We start from the raw sequence: 19,049 nt of genomic DNA on the forward strand, positions 1-19,049 counted from the left end.
GATTGAAGCTGAGCCTAGATGAAGAAAAACAGCAGGGGAGTCCAGTGCTATAGCAGCTGTTTCCCATGTCCCAGCTGGTTAACTGTGCTGGTAGGAAGAAAGCACAGAGTCTTTTCTATACCACCACTGTAGCAAACATTCAGTATGTTTGTAAAGGGCAATCCCTGATTCAGCTTACTAAGAATGTTTTGAAGAAGTACATAACATTTTGCAGATATGTCAGAATATTTTATTTTTGCAGTAGTTAAAGTGGATAAAACAGATTGTGCTTTTTTTTGTATACTATTCTATTAATACAATAGCTGATGATGAATGAAAACTGAACTGAGGGTGGGTACAGTGATAATTATCTTTGGCTAGTTCTATATTCTTAATCATATTTGATAAAAAGACATTTTCTGCTTAATATCTAGTTTTAGAATGTTGCTTTGTTTTAGAGATCATAGAGTTAGGACTAAAGTAATGGCACATATACTACCATGCTTACTTTTTCCTCCATCACTTCAGATGTTTCAGCAAGTGAAAGCTGATTCCTCTGTACTTACTCAGATTTCTTTGTTTCCACTGTAAGTACTTGGAGCAGTTTCTTAGGATATATCTTCACAGATAGCTTACACTGTTTTCTAGGCGTAAAAAATTTGAAGTTCAGAGTTTAATTAGATTGTTATTTAATTAGGTTAATTAGCTTCAAACCTGCAGCTTCTTAACAAACAGCCTTTTGACCCCATCTGTCATCTCAGGCTAATTCAGTGGTCCAGCGGCATTTTTTGTGGTGCCACTGTGCATGTCAAGCTAGTGATGCAGAATGTGATGTTTCAGGAGCTGCTTGAGGCTTGGCATGACTAAGTCAGAGGCTGGCAGGTAGGTGTTTGGGGTGGAGGAAGTGGAATGTGAGGACTTAAAGCCTACCATTTCCTATCAGGCTAACAACAAGACCACAGTGGCAGGAATAGGAAAAATGGGGTAATGGAACCAGGGTACAGGCTGGCACCCCTTTTGATTTAGTATTTTGCCTGGAAGATAGTTTGTAATTGGAATGTGGGAGTTTGGGTGTATATGTAAGGAGGATAGAAAGGGTAGGAATAGCTGGAGAAGTGATAGATCCCTTTCCCTTGTAGCCAACACATAGGCACTTGCCCAACAATAACTTTCTGCCTGGTTTCCATGTAATTGCTTGAAAAATGTGGTCTAGAGTAACCTCGAAAATAGATCTATGTTGGTCTTACTCCAAGAAATACAGCATATGTGCATATAACATCCTGTTTTCTTTCAGATGCACAATGTGGTGGTAGCAAAAAAAAAGTATATAATTCATAAATAACATTGGCTGTTTTTCAAAACGTTTTGTGATATATTGAGCATATCTGCTAACCACATTGAGGCACCACTTATTAGTGTTCTCTAATCTTGCAAAGATCTCATTGTAGTCATATGGGCTGCATTGCCTTTTATAAGTCTATTGAGGCAGCAATCCTCTCACCCATCAATGTTGCCATTAACAATTATAGTCAATAGAAAGATAATTATGGATAATCATCTGTGTATATCACATAAGTAGCTGCATCTTCTCAGCGTTTACTTTACATACACATTTGCTTGCATCATCCGTGCCTATACCTGCTTAGCAGAAATGGGTTTCTTACAATAGTCTGGCAGAAAGCAGCTACTTGAAATTTGTCAGTTAATAACTAGTATGATACAAAATATCTCTTGGAGATTAAAGCTGTAAGGAAGTAAAAATACCTTGGGCTTGTGTCCACTCTAACAAAAATCTGAACTGAAAAAAATTAATTGTATTTTACAAATATGTATTTTAATTTAATTTGAAACACAGAAAAGGAAGATGAATAGTCTCCAGACACTAAAAACTCTGAAAGTAACTCCACTGAATACTATGCTATTTAAAATGCAAATGTTGTTTCATTGTAACAGCTTCTTTGGAATTGAAGACAATAATCCTTTCTTGGAAATATTTGGCACCATGTCGAAAAAGTGAATCCAGTTGTCTTGTCTATATTTGCACAGAAACTAGTGCTTCTTATATTAAAAATATGTTTCAACTAGCAATGCAAACAATTTTTTTTCTTTTTCTTTTTTTTAATAGCAAATACCAGATGTATCACCAACAGGCCGTTATACAACATTGGTCCCGCTCTTATTTATTTTAGCTGTAGCTGCAGTGAAGGAGATAATAGAGGATATTGTAAGTATTTACTAGCAATATCTTGTAAATATCATTCGAATTTTTCATAGATTGTATTACAAAAACTTTGTTGAATAATTCTGTGTTGAACCATTCTTGCTTCTAATGCTACTTGCTTCAGAAGATGAAATCTTTAGAATACAGTGTTATGATTCGAAAGTGTGTTTACTGTATATGCAAGTAACAATAATGTGGTAAAACAGTGACTGTTGTGTTTATTATATAGATGATTTCTAGTCAAACACTTCTCACTAATGAAGTATAAGCATATTTTTAAAGTGTGAACTGGAACCAAGGACACCACAGAACCCAGTCAAATTCAGAATATTGCCAGTTGACTCAAACAAGGGCTTTGTTGAAAGAAGATTGGAACCTACTGAATTTATCTCAGGTGGAATCTATTTTAAAGCCAGATAACCTTTAAATATTTCTTTGGTTAGAAAAATACTTTTTTTTTTCTTCCTGCAGGAACATTGTCCTTTGCTCCCACTAATTATACTTTTGAACTGGATTTAAGTTCAATATGTGAATGAGATACTAGACTAAAATTTTACAGAAAAATCGTGAGAACTTCTGGCTTTAGTCCAGTCCTTGAAGAAGGTAGGATTAAAAAAAAATCTTCCCAGGATTTTTATTTTTACATCTTTATTTGAGGTGCCTTTAAAAAAATAGATAAGCCCTCAGGAACTCAGAATTGAGGATCTAGGAGGTTGCATAGTCTCAAGCATCTTCACGTGTCCTCTGTATCTGAAACTGGCTGGATTTTTGTTTCACGACTAAATAATTCCAGGACCTTTCTAAAATGTGTCTTTTAACTTGCTACTGGAATTTTAATGTGACACTTTTAATGTGTTTAGAATAGTAATCTATTTGGTTTAGTATATTTTAGATGAATGAGTACAGGTCACTAATGTGCCATATTTAAGGTTGTAAAACCGGATTTTCCCCAGTTGTCAAATCCAAGTCCCAATCCCGGTCCATGCATCTCTCCCTAAAGTCACATGCATAAAATCCTTGATTTCATTGATGTGACTTTGCGTGGTTTAATAGATAGCAATGCGAATAGGCCTTTTTCATTTTTACTTGGTGCTCTAGCCCAGTGCAATTTATAGTTAGTCTTTCATGTTTTGGTGCTTAGTGTGATCTGCTGATGTCTGATGGCCAGGAACAGACATGGTACATTTGTCCTTGTTAGGCAGGTGCCCCACCTACACCAAGCTTTCCTTGGCTCTCTCCAGTCAGTGTTTTTAGTAGTGGTTGTTTTGTTCCCTTCTTGCATTGAATTAAAACTTTAAAAAAGCTGGGATATTGTCATGACTTGGAAATGTCTGCTCTGACTTCCATTTTGTGGGTAGGGAAAGGAATTTCCGTCTCTGTTTCATTTCATACAAAACACAATGGGCTTTTCTGAGTACTTTCCTGCCTGTTCTTCACTGAAAGCATATGGTAGGACCTCTCTAATTTGCATAACATAATTGAGTCGTCTAGTTGATGACTTGTGCTTCTAAGGAATTAGTCTTGGTGATTTACCAAATGACTGTAGATGCTAAGAATTTCTTCATCCTCACTTGTTCTGGTTTAGTTCTTCAAATGTGTTATGTGGAGGACAAGAAGTTAGATACATCATAACACAGCAGAGTGCCTTGTCCACTAGAGTAGTGTTCCCCTTTTTTTTTTTTTTTTTTTTAATATTGTGGGCTATTTTTTTTATTTTTAGAAGGGGTTGCAGGTAGTATACTCTTTCCCTGCACACAAATAGTAGGCTTCCTGGGAGCATCAGATTTACTGTGTTTGAGCAGAATTATAATGTATATTCAGAAACATGATCAAGAGGAAGAGTGTGCTGCAAAGCTCTGAAATGGACGGTGGCTGGACATGTGCTGCCTTTCTTGCTGATACCATCAACTCAATCTTATCCTCAGTTACCTCTGTGAATGGGTGATAGGCAGGTTATATTGTCCCCCTGGGTTGTATGAAGCTCATGGGCCACAGAGTTGAGTGGTCCTGCAAGAGGCAATGATGTTTCCACTAAATATTTTTGTTCTATTTTGCATTTCTAGTATTTGCTGCCCAATAGTCAGTTTCTCCTTAAGTGTCTTTGTTGCTCTCTCTTTACATAAACAAAATCAATTCATGTTCGTTCAGATATTTTTAACCATTCTACTGTTAATGCTTACAGACTTAAACCATCTGTCAGTGTCTAGGCAAATATAAAACTGAGGCTGCTGCGACTGTACAAAGTGTCCTTTTTAAAATTATCTCATCTACTCGTTTTCCTTTTATGTCATTTGTTTTGCCATTTGCTCTTTGCAACTTGAAGTGTACAATTTGGTGTGTGTAGGAAGACAGGGAACAGGTTTAGGACTAAACCTATATCAGCTAAAACAGTAAAGTTCTCATTGTTAAATACGACAGAGGTACATACAGTCAAGTCAAATACTATTTTTTCTTTCCCTTAAGTTTACATTGCCTCAGTGTGTAGTTAATTCCTGCTGTACTTAGTTGAAACTGAATGAGATGAAAGAGCTGATTGGAAGAATTTAGCTGCTAATTTAAAGGCTCTGTGTGTGTGTGTTTGTGTGTATACACAATTGATGGCAGCATTATGAATTTCTCACTTGCGCATCTGAGTCTTACAGACTACAGTCAAATCAATTTGCTTTGGTTTTGTAGTCAAACAGGTATGAAAATTAATGTTGCCTGCTGGTTATATCGTGCAGGAATATTTGGCTGACTGACAGCTGTAATTTTTTTTCCTGTGGAAGCTGACCACTTGATGAATAGTAAAATATTCAGGGTGTTTACCCTTAACCTTTAATTTCCATTACGTCTTAGTTTCTTTACACAGTGAGATATCTAAGATCTCCAGGAGTGGTTATCTTCATCTAACATTAAAGCAAGATTAATTGGCTTGTGGATGGGAACCTTATGTATCAATATCAATAAATATACTTATCAAAATAATACTTTCAGCTCCAGATCCAAATGCTTTCTTTTCTGGAGTGAAAACCCAGGAAGCAGAAGATGTTAGCAGAAGACATTATTCATGAACAGCATGTGTTTTCTATATATGCTTCAGAAGTGCTAGCAAAATTTGTGACATGCAATGGTAGATTATCAGATGCTTCCAGTGATTTTCACCCAGCATAGCTCAGAAAACAACTGATGTTAAACTGTTACTTTTCAAGCTGGAAGAGACTCTCCCTGTGGGCAAATAAACACCTGCTTTGGTCAAGTTATTTTGCCTTTTCATTGATCAAAGGTTATTTATCTGTGAAATAATCCATCTTTTTGAAAGGAAAATCTGCTGATAATCTGTGAAAATCTAGTAAAAAAAAATAACACTTTAACTTAGTCTTTGCAGAGTTGATAAGGTGGCCGTTTAAGAGCTGCTATCTCAGAGTCCTACCAGCATTTTATTAGAAATAAATATTAAATTGCTTGACTTATTTTTCTTTCAATATGCAAGATTGCTTCTTACTGTATTTGTATTTCGAAGGCATGAATTCTGTAGCTCAATTCAAAAAGCTTAACCTATACCAGTTAATTACATTTAAATTAATTTTCCAAATCATGTTCCTGCTCAGGAAGAACTAAGTTCATTACTCTTAAACACTTTGTTTAAACTAGTAGTCTCCTGAGCTTTCTGTAGCTAAGATGAGTTTGATTATACCTTGAAAATGCTGATGGTTAGTAGTTTCATCAAAAGTTTTCTCAGAGCTAACTGAGAGACCTCATGGCCTCTTTTGGGTGGGGGGGGTTGTGGATTTTTGTTTGTATGTTTCTGTCTTGTTTTTTACTGTTGCTGAAGTCTGCAGGCACTTATATGGAAGTGAAGTCATACATTTATACAGTCGTGGCTTGACTTCAGATCTGTATGAGACACTCATGTGACAAATGGTTCCATGATCTTTTCTCTCAGTTTCAGTAAAGGACAAAGTTATGGTACACAAATGGACTGCTCCTTATATAAGGAACTAGTTTAGATAGTGATTGCCCACACAAGAGGACATTTTAGTACAACACAATTAGCCTGGAACCAGTTGTGACTTTCCTGATGATCATAACTATGCAAGTAATCCATAGTTCTGTTTTAAAATGTTTAAGTTGATTTATTGAATTGATGAGTTGGAAGGGGTAATACGTGTGGTTTTTATATCAAATGTGAAAGTGTTATTGTTTCAACAGGAGTCTTTAACCACTGTGCATTTTTAATTTAGAAAAGGCATAAAGCTGATAATGCAGTGAACAAGAAACAAACTCAAGGTAGGAAATTTTTTAAAACCTATTAATTGGGGGTTGGGGGAGGTTGTTTTTTTATTTTTTTGCAAATGGTAGTAATTAATCTGAACTGCTGACAGGTAATTGAGTGGGAAATGGCTTATGCAGATTACTTCCAAATTTGAAATCTAAACAGTTGAAATAACAATTTGCAGTCTTAACGCAGGTGATGCTGTAGATGTTAAAAAATCATAATCACCACTATATTTAGTGGACCTAGATTGTCATGAAAAGTTTATGCATTTCTATATACACAAATCATAATTTTATTTAACCAGCAGATCTTGAGTAATTTGATTTTGGAAAACTAGAATTCAAGGAAAGTCATAAAATGCAACTTTTGATGCTGCTTCAAAACTGGATAAAGATGAATGGAGTTCTTTACATTTTGTTTTGTTTTTAATAGAAAATAAATTTAATGGTTTGATTAGAGATTATGAGCTATTTAGCCAGTGTACCCAACCCAAAACTTTGGAATGTGATTGTTATTTTTTTAAAAGACTTTAATGAAAAAAAGAAGTGTTATTAAATCTGAGGATTATTATAGCTCAGAAAGTGAGGGAGATGGTAGCTAATATGCCCTGAACATGCTTTTCAGGTAGGAAGTCCAAGTGTAAGTTCCTGCTTTGATGCTCTTTAGCTTTTCATGTTACATGTTCTGAGGTAGGCCTCTCTATCCAGAGCTGATCCTGGTTTTATAAACAGTAGTAGGAATGACTGTCATGTGAATTTGATTGCAGAAAATATGAAAAATATCGTAAAGAGGAAAATCTTGCATGGAATCTTATTTAAATGGATAACAAAGATAGCCTTATTTTTTTTAGGGAGGGATGTAGTCATTGACTAAAGATAATCAAAACTGTTTATCATTGCTAACCACTGGAATTTTTTCTAATTTAAAAACATAAATTTTAAAGCCTACCTAAATTGTACATAAATCTTAAAGTTTACTGCAAAATTTGTGGGGGAAGATAACTTACAAAACTACTGAGCATGTTGCTCAATAGGGCACATGGAGAGATTAGGACAGGAAGACAAATCTACTAACTGAAAGCACTGAGAATAGAAATCTCCAAAGAACAGGCCTGGAGAAACAGATTACTTCTTATCTGTACATAAAACACAAAGGAAAGCTTAATGTAGACATCCAAAATTCTTTCATCAAGCATTTATAGCTTTTGCAATTGCAACCAACAGATTTAGGTGGCAGTGAATCTTGAAGTGTCTTTTCAATTATATTTTTTTTTTATCCAGAATGTACAAAATTTTAAATTAATAAAAGACTTGTTTTACTGTCTTTCCTGCTTCTTCTCCTTGTTTATCTCTCATTAGGCTCTTTGGTGACTGTTCATAAAATTCCTGAATGTTCCATGCATGCAAAAGAGCATCTTGGAGGCTGGAAGTATAATGAGGATACAAAAAATATTGCTAGCACTGAGAAGGAAGTTGTTTAAACTAGTGCAGGATTCACCTAAGTACAACATGGATCCTAGGATATTGTCAAAGCCATATTTAAATGTATTGTCAAAGCAGTAATTAAAAAGTTAATCTGTATGGTACTCTCTTACTTTGTTTTCATGTATTCAGCAGTTCTGTAACCCTGAAAAGTAGCAATGTGCATAGTACATTATATATCCATCTCCACTTTTTGTTGTCTTTTAAACATATGCAATTGTTAATTAACTGACATGTGCATGTATAGATTCTGTATGTAAGCTTCCCTTCATCTGTCTGTTCCTTAAAGACCATCTGTATTTCTGTTAACCTTCAGTCATTAACCTTCTAAACTTCCATTACTATAAAAAAAAACATTTTGCAGAGTATTTTAATTTATTAAGCTGCATTAGTGATGGTGTTTGTTACCTCAGGCTGCATACATATTACAGCAGGACACGGTCAGACACTCTGACGTGAAGAAACATGCATTTCTGTAGTGTGGTGAAGTAGTCTGTAGGGCAGATGGATCATGCTTTTGAAAGACAGTTGTTAGAGACAGCTGAAAAATGGATGATACAGATGTGAAAACAAGGCTGCAGAAGACTTTATGGCACAAGTTCTCTAACCATTATATGAAAAGTGCATAGCAACACCTCTTCTTTTTGTTCTCATCAGAAAATAGATTTAATTGAATGTCAGTGTATGTTAATTGTGCTTAAAACTGTATTGGATCAAGCTAGGGTTAGAGTACCCTTGAGATTTCAGGTGTCTCAGCATGTTTTCATGAGTCTTGACTCATCCATTTTTGAGCTGATTTTAACCAGCTAAACCAGCAAGAAACAAATCCAGAAAGCAAATCTGATAGTTTCCTTCCATTTAGTGTGTTATACTGGCTCATGAAAGGGTCCAGCAAACACCAGAGGCAGCACACATTAAGCAGTGAGGGCATGCACCTTTGCATGGGGTGAGGGCAGGACAGGACTTTCCCTTTGCAGTGACAATGCTACGTTGGGTCAGCTTGGCTTCATGCGAAACGGCCTCAGGATGTATTTCAGCAATGCGAGTGCTTCTGCAGCCAGCACTTCTTAAGAAACCCCTGGCCACCTCTGGCAGCTTATTTAAATTCAGACCTGCAGAATGCCACTGTCAGTTATCCTACTATAGTTATTTATGAAATTCAGTCATCTGGATTTCTGCAAGGTGTATTCTTCAATCCTCATCAGTTCTCTCATCTGGTTGATACCATGGCCCCACAAACAGTACTGCTGATACAAGGGGATGGAAGCAGGTAGGTAGTGGCACAATTATCAAATGGTTTTGGTTCCTTAGGACAGTATTACAACCAGTCCCCACTCTGGTTTTGTAGTTTTCCAAGTGAAGGGAAATGGTTTGTCAAAGTAGATCTTGTGTAAAGATCAACTGATTGGTGAGACAGTTCTTAAAATACTTTGCTTACTGTATGAAAGGGAGGCTGCTCCATATACTATTGCCCTGAGCATATCAGCGTTAACTTGGGGAAAGAAGGATAAGAAAATTTCTCTTCTTAAAAGATTCATTAATCAGGTTAGATAACTCACAGAAATCACTGAGATATATACAAGAGGAGGGTTCAGTTTGGACAGAACCTCAAGGAAGGCTTAGATGAAAAGGCCATATGCATTCCCAGGTTTTGATCCACTTTTTTGAAATCAACACATGCTTGCGTAAGAATTGGATTCTGATCAGATACTTAAATAAGCATCCTGACAGTTTGAAAGCTGGGAAACACAGTGAAAGAGAACAATCTCGTGGAGTTATTTGAGTGCTGATCCATGGTGATACGTTTTCTTTTAATTTAATTTTCTTGTTGCACATCAACCTTCAATAGGTTTGTAACTGATGCCAATAAAAAAAAAAAGTCACCTTTATTCCCTGAAAACACAATCTTGGCAATTAACTGGCAACTGAAGCATGGGGTTTGTATCATAGTAGCAATACTTAAAGCTAGAGTAGTGGAGCATGCTTGCTGTATTATTTGCTACTGCCAGGGAAAAACTATATAAAATCTTACGCTTAAATGGCATTGGTTCATTTGGGGGATTTCCAGTGTATTTATGGAGGAAATGACTGCAATGATCCTAAAGTTCTCTGACATGCCAGTAACAGTAAGAACAGCTGAATCCTAAGCAGTCTGCTGGTGACTTTTTATGAATGTTTTGTATGAACCTCATCAATATTTGAACTGAGAAAAAGATCTTGAATTTATTTTCTTTCCTCCCGCTCTCCATAATTTTATAACTTTTTGACTTCAGAACTTTTTATTCCATTTACTAATTTATTTTAGAAAACACCACATTGTCATACAATCTATATGATACTTATTTGGTTCTGCAACCATGTAAAATGTTCTGATTGACTTTGTAATAAGGTATTATGGTACAAAAACTGTTACACAGAATATGTGCTGTATAATTGAAATGCTTGACCTGAATTTATAGAAACAAGGCATGCTGTAAAATATTGTGTAAATGAACTGTGACAGTATGGCTTTTCATAAGGAATCTAACACATACCTGTATACTGCAGTTAGATTGCACAATTGGAAAATTCTTCTTCTTTTCTTTTCTTCAGTACTACGAAATGGTGCATGGGAGATTGTCCACTGGGAAAAGGTGTGTGTTTATGTTGGTGACTTTTGGAGCATAAAGCAGACTTAATATTTGTTTTATTTTTCCAAATAATTGTAATTGATAAGAATTAACTGGTATGATGGGAAATGTGTAACCTTTTGCATTTTATTTTTTGCTTGTTAATACTTGTCTCTTAGAATGTATTGTCAAGTCAGTTTTGATGTCATAAGTCAGGCAAAACACCCAATAAATGGTGGGCTTTAAGTTCAATGAAAAATCACTTGAATGATACAATTGACTTGGGAGTATTTGCATATGGCAAAATTATACAGTTCCGTAGTAGTATTTCGTATTCCAGGGCAGAAACTTCTTTCTGGAAACTAGGTACTTAGTGTATTTGCTGAACTTCTTTGGATTAAAACATGAGAACTTTAAAGACTGTTGCACAATAGTTAGAAAGGGATTGTTAAAGATAACTTTCAAAGACTAAATGTTATGCTGTCTATCTAGTCCCTTAGTTTTATTGGTTTCCATACTAAAAAGCTTGAACAAAATTAGACCCACAGTAATTTGGAGGCAAAGTTCAGATGAAGTTATTTTATACCTTTGGAAAAGCAAGGATAGGGTACGTAGTGTGATACAGCAGAACTGTGGTTTTAGGGGAGATTAATTTCTCCTTTAACTCAACTTCAGTCTTTCAATAAAATATTTTACAATAACTAACAAAAGTAAAAAACTGCACGGAGAATGTCAGGATTAGGCCTAATAAAGAATAGATTTCCAAAGAATTCCAGTGACCTTCAAGTATCTAATACCTTTAGGCTTCTCTAAATGTGTGAGTTTCTAACAGTCTTTCTAGCAAATTCAGCAGGTAAATATTTATTGTGCTTAAAACAAAGGGATGACATATTTTGTTTGAGACCATTAACCAATTCCCAGTTTTCTTTCAGGTAGATGTTGGAGATATAGTTATAATAAAAGGCAAAGAGTATATACCTGCTGACACTGTACTGCTCTCATCAAGGTAGAGATGCCCACTGATGCTCATAGTGTAGAGGCTGGTTTCTCTACCCTGCATTTATTTATTTATTTATTTGTGATTGCTCCAAGGAAATAAGGAATAAACAAAAATGCTGCTGTTCTGAAGTGTAGTCTTTTGTTCATTTGGGCATTTACCATTTCAGGCAGTGTTTCTTTAAAATGTGACAATTGCAGTTTTAAAATTACACTGGTGTTAAATTCACCCCTAAGAAGAACTTAGTATGTTATTTTGTTGGTGGATATACTAAAAAAAAGGCTGATTGTCTGTTGAAAAATTGGACCTCAACAGCCATATTTAACCAGGTTGGCTTTTTGATATGTACCTAAAAATTTTAATTCTATAAATAAATGAAAAGTGATACATTACAAGGAACAGAAATGTTTTTTAATGGATACAGTTACTAGTTTAAAAGCTGAATCGGGGGAAAAAAAAGTGAACATGAGATGTGAGCCATAAAATTAGCACTGTCTTTGAGCTGAGCATTCACTTTATTCCCTAATACATATATAATATGAATAATTTCAGCACTGAAAGCAATACTTAATTTATATCATGTAATGCCGTGACTCTTTTTACGTGGACAATCAGAGGTTGTTTATCATCATTTCCTTGGACAGTTTTATTTAAGAAATCCACATATTATGTGGAAGATGCACATTTTTCAACATCTATTTCATCAGGTCAATAAACATGTTCTAAGAATTAAAGAAAAAATATTATTTAAATATGATCAATTGTATTTTGATTTATTACTGTATGTTTAAAATGCAATGTCCATATTTTTTTTTTGGCACAAGAGGAGGCATTATTATTATAGTGTGTATGATTACGCATTAGGTATAAACCCTCTGTGATCCCCCTGAAGTTAATGAATCCACTCATACATACAATTAATAGGGTTAGGATCTTAAGCATTTCTGTCACAGACTGTGTTGTAGACAAGTACATCACTTATTTCATCTTCCATTATATCTCAAAATTAAGTGTAGCTGTTTCTAAAACACTTCTATTAAATTATTATCAAGTGTAAAGTGTCAGATAATATTGTAAATTTTCCCCAGTCTGTCTTCAGTACTGTTTGTCATAACTTCAGATGTTTTTGTATTGAGTATCCTCTATAAATCTTTTACTTCTGCTCTTCAAGAACTATTTATAAATTTAATTGGTGCTTCTCTACCAAAATCTTCATAGGCAATACACCATGCAGTAAGAACACTTGTTCTATTGGCCTGATAATAGCTTCTGTCATGCTAACCCTCGTGTTTTGTAAGTGAAACAGATTACATCCTCTTGGAGCAGCTGCTTTATAGTCTTCTAAGCTCCTAAATTTGAGTCTTTGCCTAGGTGTCTTTACTGGTTTGCCCTTTTGGATTTAGAGGACATTTGTGTCACAGTGCTCTCCAGTTGGAGTTTATACACAGAAAAACACCAATTGCCTGCAAAGTCTTTTTTCCGAGCCTTCTGCCCCCTGAAGGAATCCTACATCACACGTTGATAAATTGAAATAATAGCTAGCTACTACTGGACTTGTCAGGACTGTTAGCCCTTTGCTTAACCTCACTTTACGGCCCTTGTCAGAACACAGTCCTAACGATGACCATTACTCACCTTGAATTTTCCTGTCAGGTTTTCTTCTAGGATCTACTTTGCAAAGGGGACTCTGAATCGTGATTGCTTTTCTGGACCCAGTTCAGGCATTTTTTTCCAGCTGAAACTTTCTTCTTAGTTATGTTACCAGGGTCCTGTTACAGCCCTTCTTCCAGGAGAGAACCCTGTACCTCTAATTCTGCCTGCACACTGGCATGTGATCTCCATCTCCACCTCTCATCTCCACATGGCCATACATTGTCCAGGAAGGCAATCTCATCAATTTTTGCTTTCCAGGTGTTTATTGATGCCCAGTTGCATTTTAGGTTTCAATAGCAATGTGAGCCTGATTTTAATTCAAACTAGTAGTATTTGGTTCTTTTTACTAGCAATAGCAGTTTCTGCAGAATAAAAGAGGATCTTCATTATTTTAGGAAACTATAATCTCTTACAGTTTTATAAAGCTGAAACAAAACACAAAATCCTTTTTCAGCATGTCTATATAGAAAGGTTCTTGTTACCTGACTTTTCTGAAAAGTTGCTGGAAGATCTTTTGTTGTGGCTCTTATTTTTTTAGTTAGTGTATGGAGTGGCTTGAAACTTTGTCAGTTGAGAAATAAGCATAACAGCTTTTTATTGTATCATATCAATGTGTCCTGCAGCTTAAAATTGGTGCCTTACAGTAAAACAATCCACTTGAGTAAAAAATTAAATATTCTAGCTATTTTCTTCCTGACCTGATTAAAATAGATTTTGAAAAAATTGTCATCAGACATTTTAATTAACATGTATTGTTTGTATAATAATTTCAAACTCTGTCTCTTTGTCTTTGTCCATTTGTTTGTTTTTTTATTTTTGTTTTGTTTTGTTTTTTCCCTGTCACTTATTTTTCTGTTCTAACCATTTTCAAACTGGGATGTGTAGGTGGCAGTAGGGGAAGTAGTGAAAGTGACCAATGGGGAACATCTCCCAGCTGATCTCATCAGTCTGTCTTCAAGGTTAGAATAAACTAGTTGCACAGGATATGTGTACGTGGGTCCTCGTATACCAAATATGAAGAACACTGACGCACTGATAATCTTGGTTTTGCTGTTCACCTTTCTTCACCAAAACCCAGACATTTATAGCATTAGAAAGGGTTCGGTTGATAAAAGTACAGATCATTAAAGTGTAAATGCACGATAACACTCCAAGAAGTGAAAACTTATTTCAGTCCTCTTTGTTTTTACACTATCCCCATGAAATTTTTCCAGTTGTCATTGAATAAACACACAGTAAAACACCAGGATAAATACATGTTTGAGTCCTTAGAGCCAATTAAGAATAATATACATGTTTATACCAACCCACTATTTTCAGCAAAGAATATAGTTTAATGTTGGTAGAACTGGTAGAGGACCCTCTGCACAAACATGGATGTTGCACAAGCTCTGCTGCATGCGATGGCAAAAGCAGCGCTGTTCTTGTGTATTGTGACAAAATGCATGTTTTTTAGACACATCAGCTTTATGCTATTGTCTGCACTGTTACTGCACTTTGGTTTTCCCTAACAAATCAATGGGCCTGCCTTGATCTAACCGTAACTTACTTACTTTGGAGGTCACTGCTATCTGCTACAATAATTACAATTAAGCATGTGTCTCACTTGAAATGTCTTTGCTGCCTTAGTCTGTTTTAAAAGTGCTTCATGAAAATATTGTTTGTTTTTTACTATTAACTAATAAAAATGCTAGAATTGTAATAACGTTCTATACAGGTGATTCCATCCAAACAATCTAAAGAGAAGTTAATTACATTTTTAGAAAAGTTTGCCAAGAAAGAAAAGCTAGCCTGAAAGGAATTTATTATAAGAATTTACCACATTTTAATGCTAATTTAAATGTTAGAATATTCTTTATAGTTTTAAAATGCTTTCAGGATAAAGTTAAGTTCCTAATCAGTAGCCACTGTTGTATTTAGAAAGCAAATCTGAAAAAAACATTTGACGCTTGAATTTCATGCTAGAAAGAAGGAGAATATAAGAAGCTTTAAAATGGTGTAGAGAGTAAACTTTTTATTTTAAGTTGTAAGGGATTTTCATGACTCCTCTAGTCCTTTACAGGATGAAAACTTCTTTCTGTTGTAGATATAAGTAGTAGCTGTTCTGTCCTCATGCCCAGAAAATGGGAGCTGAGTGCAGTAATTCCTAAATTCTGACTGGTTAGACCTGGTTTTGCTTGCTATCTACTTGCAGAAAAGTAGTTTTGTCCTTCTGTATCTCTGTCTTCCTAGTTAACGCTTCTGTAATAGTTGTAATATATTTTAAAACCTGGAAGTATTTTACAAAATACTGCTATGTTGCACATGAAAAAATTATATTGAAAAAATTAAATGCAGTAAGCCTTTTATAAGAATATATCAAATAGATGAACTATTCAAGTAGTAATGTTCTGCATAAATGTAGAACTTTTAATTTATAATAAAGCTTTTTAAATTGCATAAAGAGGACATATATATTTCAAAAATGGTATTATATTATTTGTAATACAGACTTTTTTCATAAGAGAACCCTTTAAGAGGAAACCTTCCTGGCTAAACTACTTCTGCTTACAGTAGTAGGCAGTACAAATGCACTACATTTGTGCCTGTATCTTAATCTTATGTAAAACCAGAAAATTTACCATGTACAACATCTTTAGCAGTGCTTCATCTGAGGTAGGTAGGTTTTGGCAAACTTTTCTGAAAATGTACAGTACTGTTGGTGTTACATATTTGGCTGTAAATTATTCTAGCTCTGAAGATTTTATAAGAAAAAAAAATGATTGCATAAAAAACTATTAAAAGATTACAGAAAGTTCAGTGATTTTGACATTATCATTTAAAATTAAGGATTATTTTTTTCTTAATAGTGAACCGCAAGCTATGTGCTACATCGAAACATCTAACTTAGATGGTGAGACAAACTTAAAAATTCGACAGGTAGGAATTTAATTTTTGAGAATATTGCTAATATTACTTTAATCTATCGTTGTTTATAAAAAACATATTTTATGACATTGGTCATTCAAAATGACCATTTTAGAGGACTGTGAAATTTTAATGGTTTGAATAAGAAGCTGTGAGTTATTGACATTATAAAAGTTTTTGTTCAATTAACTAAGCAGAAGGAGCAAATTGTTACACCTAAGCCATACCTTGCCCTACAGTTTAGGGTTTTTCTTTGAGAAGATAGGTGGAAGGAGTTGTAGTTGGATACTGGTTTTGTTTTGAGAGAATAGATGAGGGAGAAGCCCTACAGAAGGAAGATGATAGTGCCACTATTGTCCTTGAGGGGCAGGTAGGGAATAGCAATTTTTGGCTGAGTGTGCTGTCTCTATGGAGGGTCATTCTTGCTGAGTTATATGATGAGTTATGACCCTGACTTCATCATGATCTTTTAAGATACCAAGGTGACTTTTTCGCTGTCTGTAGCATCCAGCAGTGTGCCAACTAAGGGTAGCAGTCACATTTTGTTGCCATAGGGATACTGGTTTTCTGTGTTTTATCAGATTTATAATACATAGATTTGTATATTGGAAACTGATTTTCAAATGTCATGATACACTAATTTTGTTTACAGGGTTTGCCACTAACATCAGACATAAAGGACATAGAAAGCTTGATGAGACTTTCAGGCAGAATTGAATGTGAGAGCCCAAACAGACATCTCTATGACTTTGTTGGGAACATCAGACTGGATGGGCATGGGTATGTAAATCTGAGGAAGATAATCTCAGTAGATTCAATGTAACAGTAGATAGCTATATGTTGTTAAACTACTCAAGTTAAAATATGAATAGTAAAGTCTTTATTCTGTTAAGACTAGAGAGATAAAAATCTTTTGTAGTGTATTCTTTATTAGACTTTATTCTTTAAAAAAAACTTCAGGGATAGAACCATACTTCCTAATGTCTACAACTTGAATTTTTATACTAGCTGACCTTTATAAAGCAATAACTATGGAAGGGAATGCTAATCAAATTCTAATAGTTCTAGAACATGTATCTACTAATTCACTTCTTAAGCATCTCATTCCTTGCCTGTTAAGTTTCTATTACAGAAGCTGAACAGAGGTAATTTCTTGTCTATCTTTATTGTTGTTTTCGGTTGTTTGTGTAAGTCTGGAGTGGAACTGAATCCATTGCTGTATACCTGAAATTATTCGAATTTGGTAGCTAAAAGACATTTAATATCTTAGCTTACTGAAAGTAGGTTTCTGTAAAAATAGACAGCCTCCGTGCAATTACAATATACATGCTTGTAAAACTGCTTCAAAAATTCTTAAAATACTTAAGTGCTTACCAAATATTGATATTTGGAGTTTTCTATGGGTTTGAATCAAATGTGCTGTATTAGGAGTACAAAATTCATTACTAGATCCAGAATTGCCAAGTCCTTTGTTCCCAAAGATTTACAGTATGATTTTTCTTTTATTTGGTAGGCATTTATTTCTCCATATACAATATTATTCATGTTTGTGTTTTCAGACTGATATGTTATAGTACTAATTATTAAATACTTTATTTATTAAATAATTTTTTTTTTAATTCCATTCTTTATTTACGGATTTCTTACAGATGCATTCCAGGAGTTTTCAGTCGCAAGAGTGTGGATCTATTATAATTCCACTGTACTTGTCGTTAAGAAGAGAAAAACATTTACCTGTAATTCTTCTCTGAAGGTAATAATTATAATAGATCCACACATTCATCCTTCCTCCCTGGCTAGAGAGAAAAACATATTTTTATAGTAAATCTAATTATTTAATTTTAAAATTTGATTTTAAAAAGAAACATTGAATGTGCTGACGGCTGTTATGCCTCAAGAATGTGTAGGAGCATGCCATCTGCTGGTCAAGCAATTTATCATTTCAGAAATTCAGTTCTGGAATATTTTGAATAAAGTTCTGGTGCAGTAGAACAGTTCAAAAAGTGTGGCTCTAATATAATATTTACCTTCAGTGAAAAAGAATTGCAGGTAAGTAACTCTTTCTTGATCCTGAACTTATTTTCAACCTGAAAAATCAGGAATTGATTCTGCTTATATTAGAAGTAGCACAAGTTCATCTAACTGGTATTTATTTATCCAGATCATTAAGACCTTCCTACCAGATTATGTAGATCCAGCAGTTGTGATTTCCTCTTTAGCCACTACCATCTTAACATTTTTGCAAAAGCAAAGGAAGATACTGAAAATGTATCTCCCTCTTCTTTCTTCTTTCCTTTTAGATAACTTGGGACTACCATAAATGTTGTAACTGGTTGACCTTTTCTGTCTTTTTCCTTCATGGGAGAGCAACTCAAAAAAACAAATTTTCTCTTTTTTTCTTTTGGATACTCAGTATTCAAGGAGGTAGAGCTCCACTACAGTTATTTTGCCCCTTGGTTAAATCTGTGGATTGAAAGAGGACAAAAAGTTTTCAGGATGTCCTCAGCATTTGAGTGTGTTAACTCTTAATCTCCAAAGAGTGCAGCTTTTTGTTATGCTCATGAATATACAGAAGCATGCCACTTCATTTGAGGTAATGAAGACATGAAGAGAAAGGATAACAGTTTTTTAGCCTGGATACATTTGAAATTGTAATTAGACAATGGTTGGGAGAAAAAGGGGGAGCAAGTTAAAAACAAGGGCAGATATTGGTTGTCCAGACCTAAAAAAAATGTTTTCCTGAAGACGTTCTTAAGAAAGTTTTGGATAAGAGTAAAATATGCTTGTTAAGCTTACATATCAAAATGTTTTTCTTTCAAATGTGCCTTAGAAATTATTAGCTCTTAATATACAGTTGACAGCCCTGGCAGAAAAGTATGCTGAATGGGTATTTCCTCATTGAGAACATCCCTTACTGAATACAACCCGAATATGTTGCCAAGGA

General features: G+C 34.7%; 1 protein-coding gene across 5 annotated transcripts in view; it reads left to right on the top strand.

Moving 5' to 3' along the window:
* The window catches only part of ATP8A1 (ATPase phospholipid transporting 8A1), a 122,445-nt gene that overhangs the window by 11,600 nt on the left and 91,796 nt on the right, over positions 1-19,049 (top strand). For 2 of the 5 annotated variants that reach the window (XM_032999089.2, XM_032999088.2), the window contains exons 4-9: positions 2,105-2,203; positions 6,424-6,469; positions 10,532-10,572; positions 11,481-11,554; positions 16,048-16,117; positions 16,758-16,885. In XM_032999089.2, the coding sequence (XP_032854980.1) occupies positions 2,105-2,203; positions 6,424-6,469; positions 10,532-10,572; positions 11,481-11,554; positions 16,048-16,117; positions 16,758-16,885 (458 nt within the window). Of the gene's footprint in view, positions 1-2,104; positions 2,204-6,423; positions 6,470-10,531; positions 10,573-11,480; positions 11,555-14,083; positions 14,158-16,047; positions 16,118-16,757; positions 16,886-19,049 lie in introns of those variants that run through there. The other 3 variants (XM_032999087.2, XM_032999090.2, XM_032999091.2) reach the window with 2 other exon arrangements.

This window comes from Tyto alba, unplaced genomic scaffold, assembly GCF_018691265.1.
Source record: "Tyto alba isolate M040663 unplaced genomic scaffold, T.alba_DEE_v4.0 Super-Scaffold_6, whole genome shotgun sequence".
Lineage (NCBI taxonomy): Eukaryota > Metazoa > Chordata > Aves > Strigiformes > Tytonidae > Tyto > Tyto alba.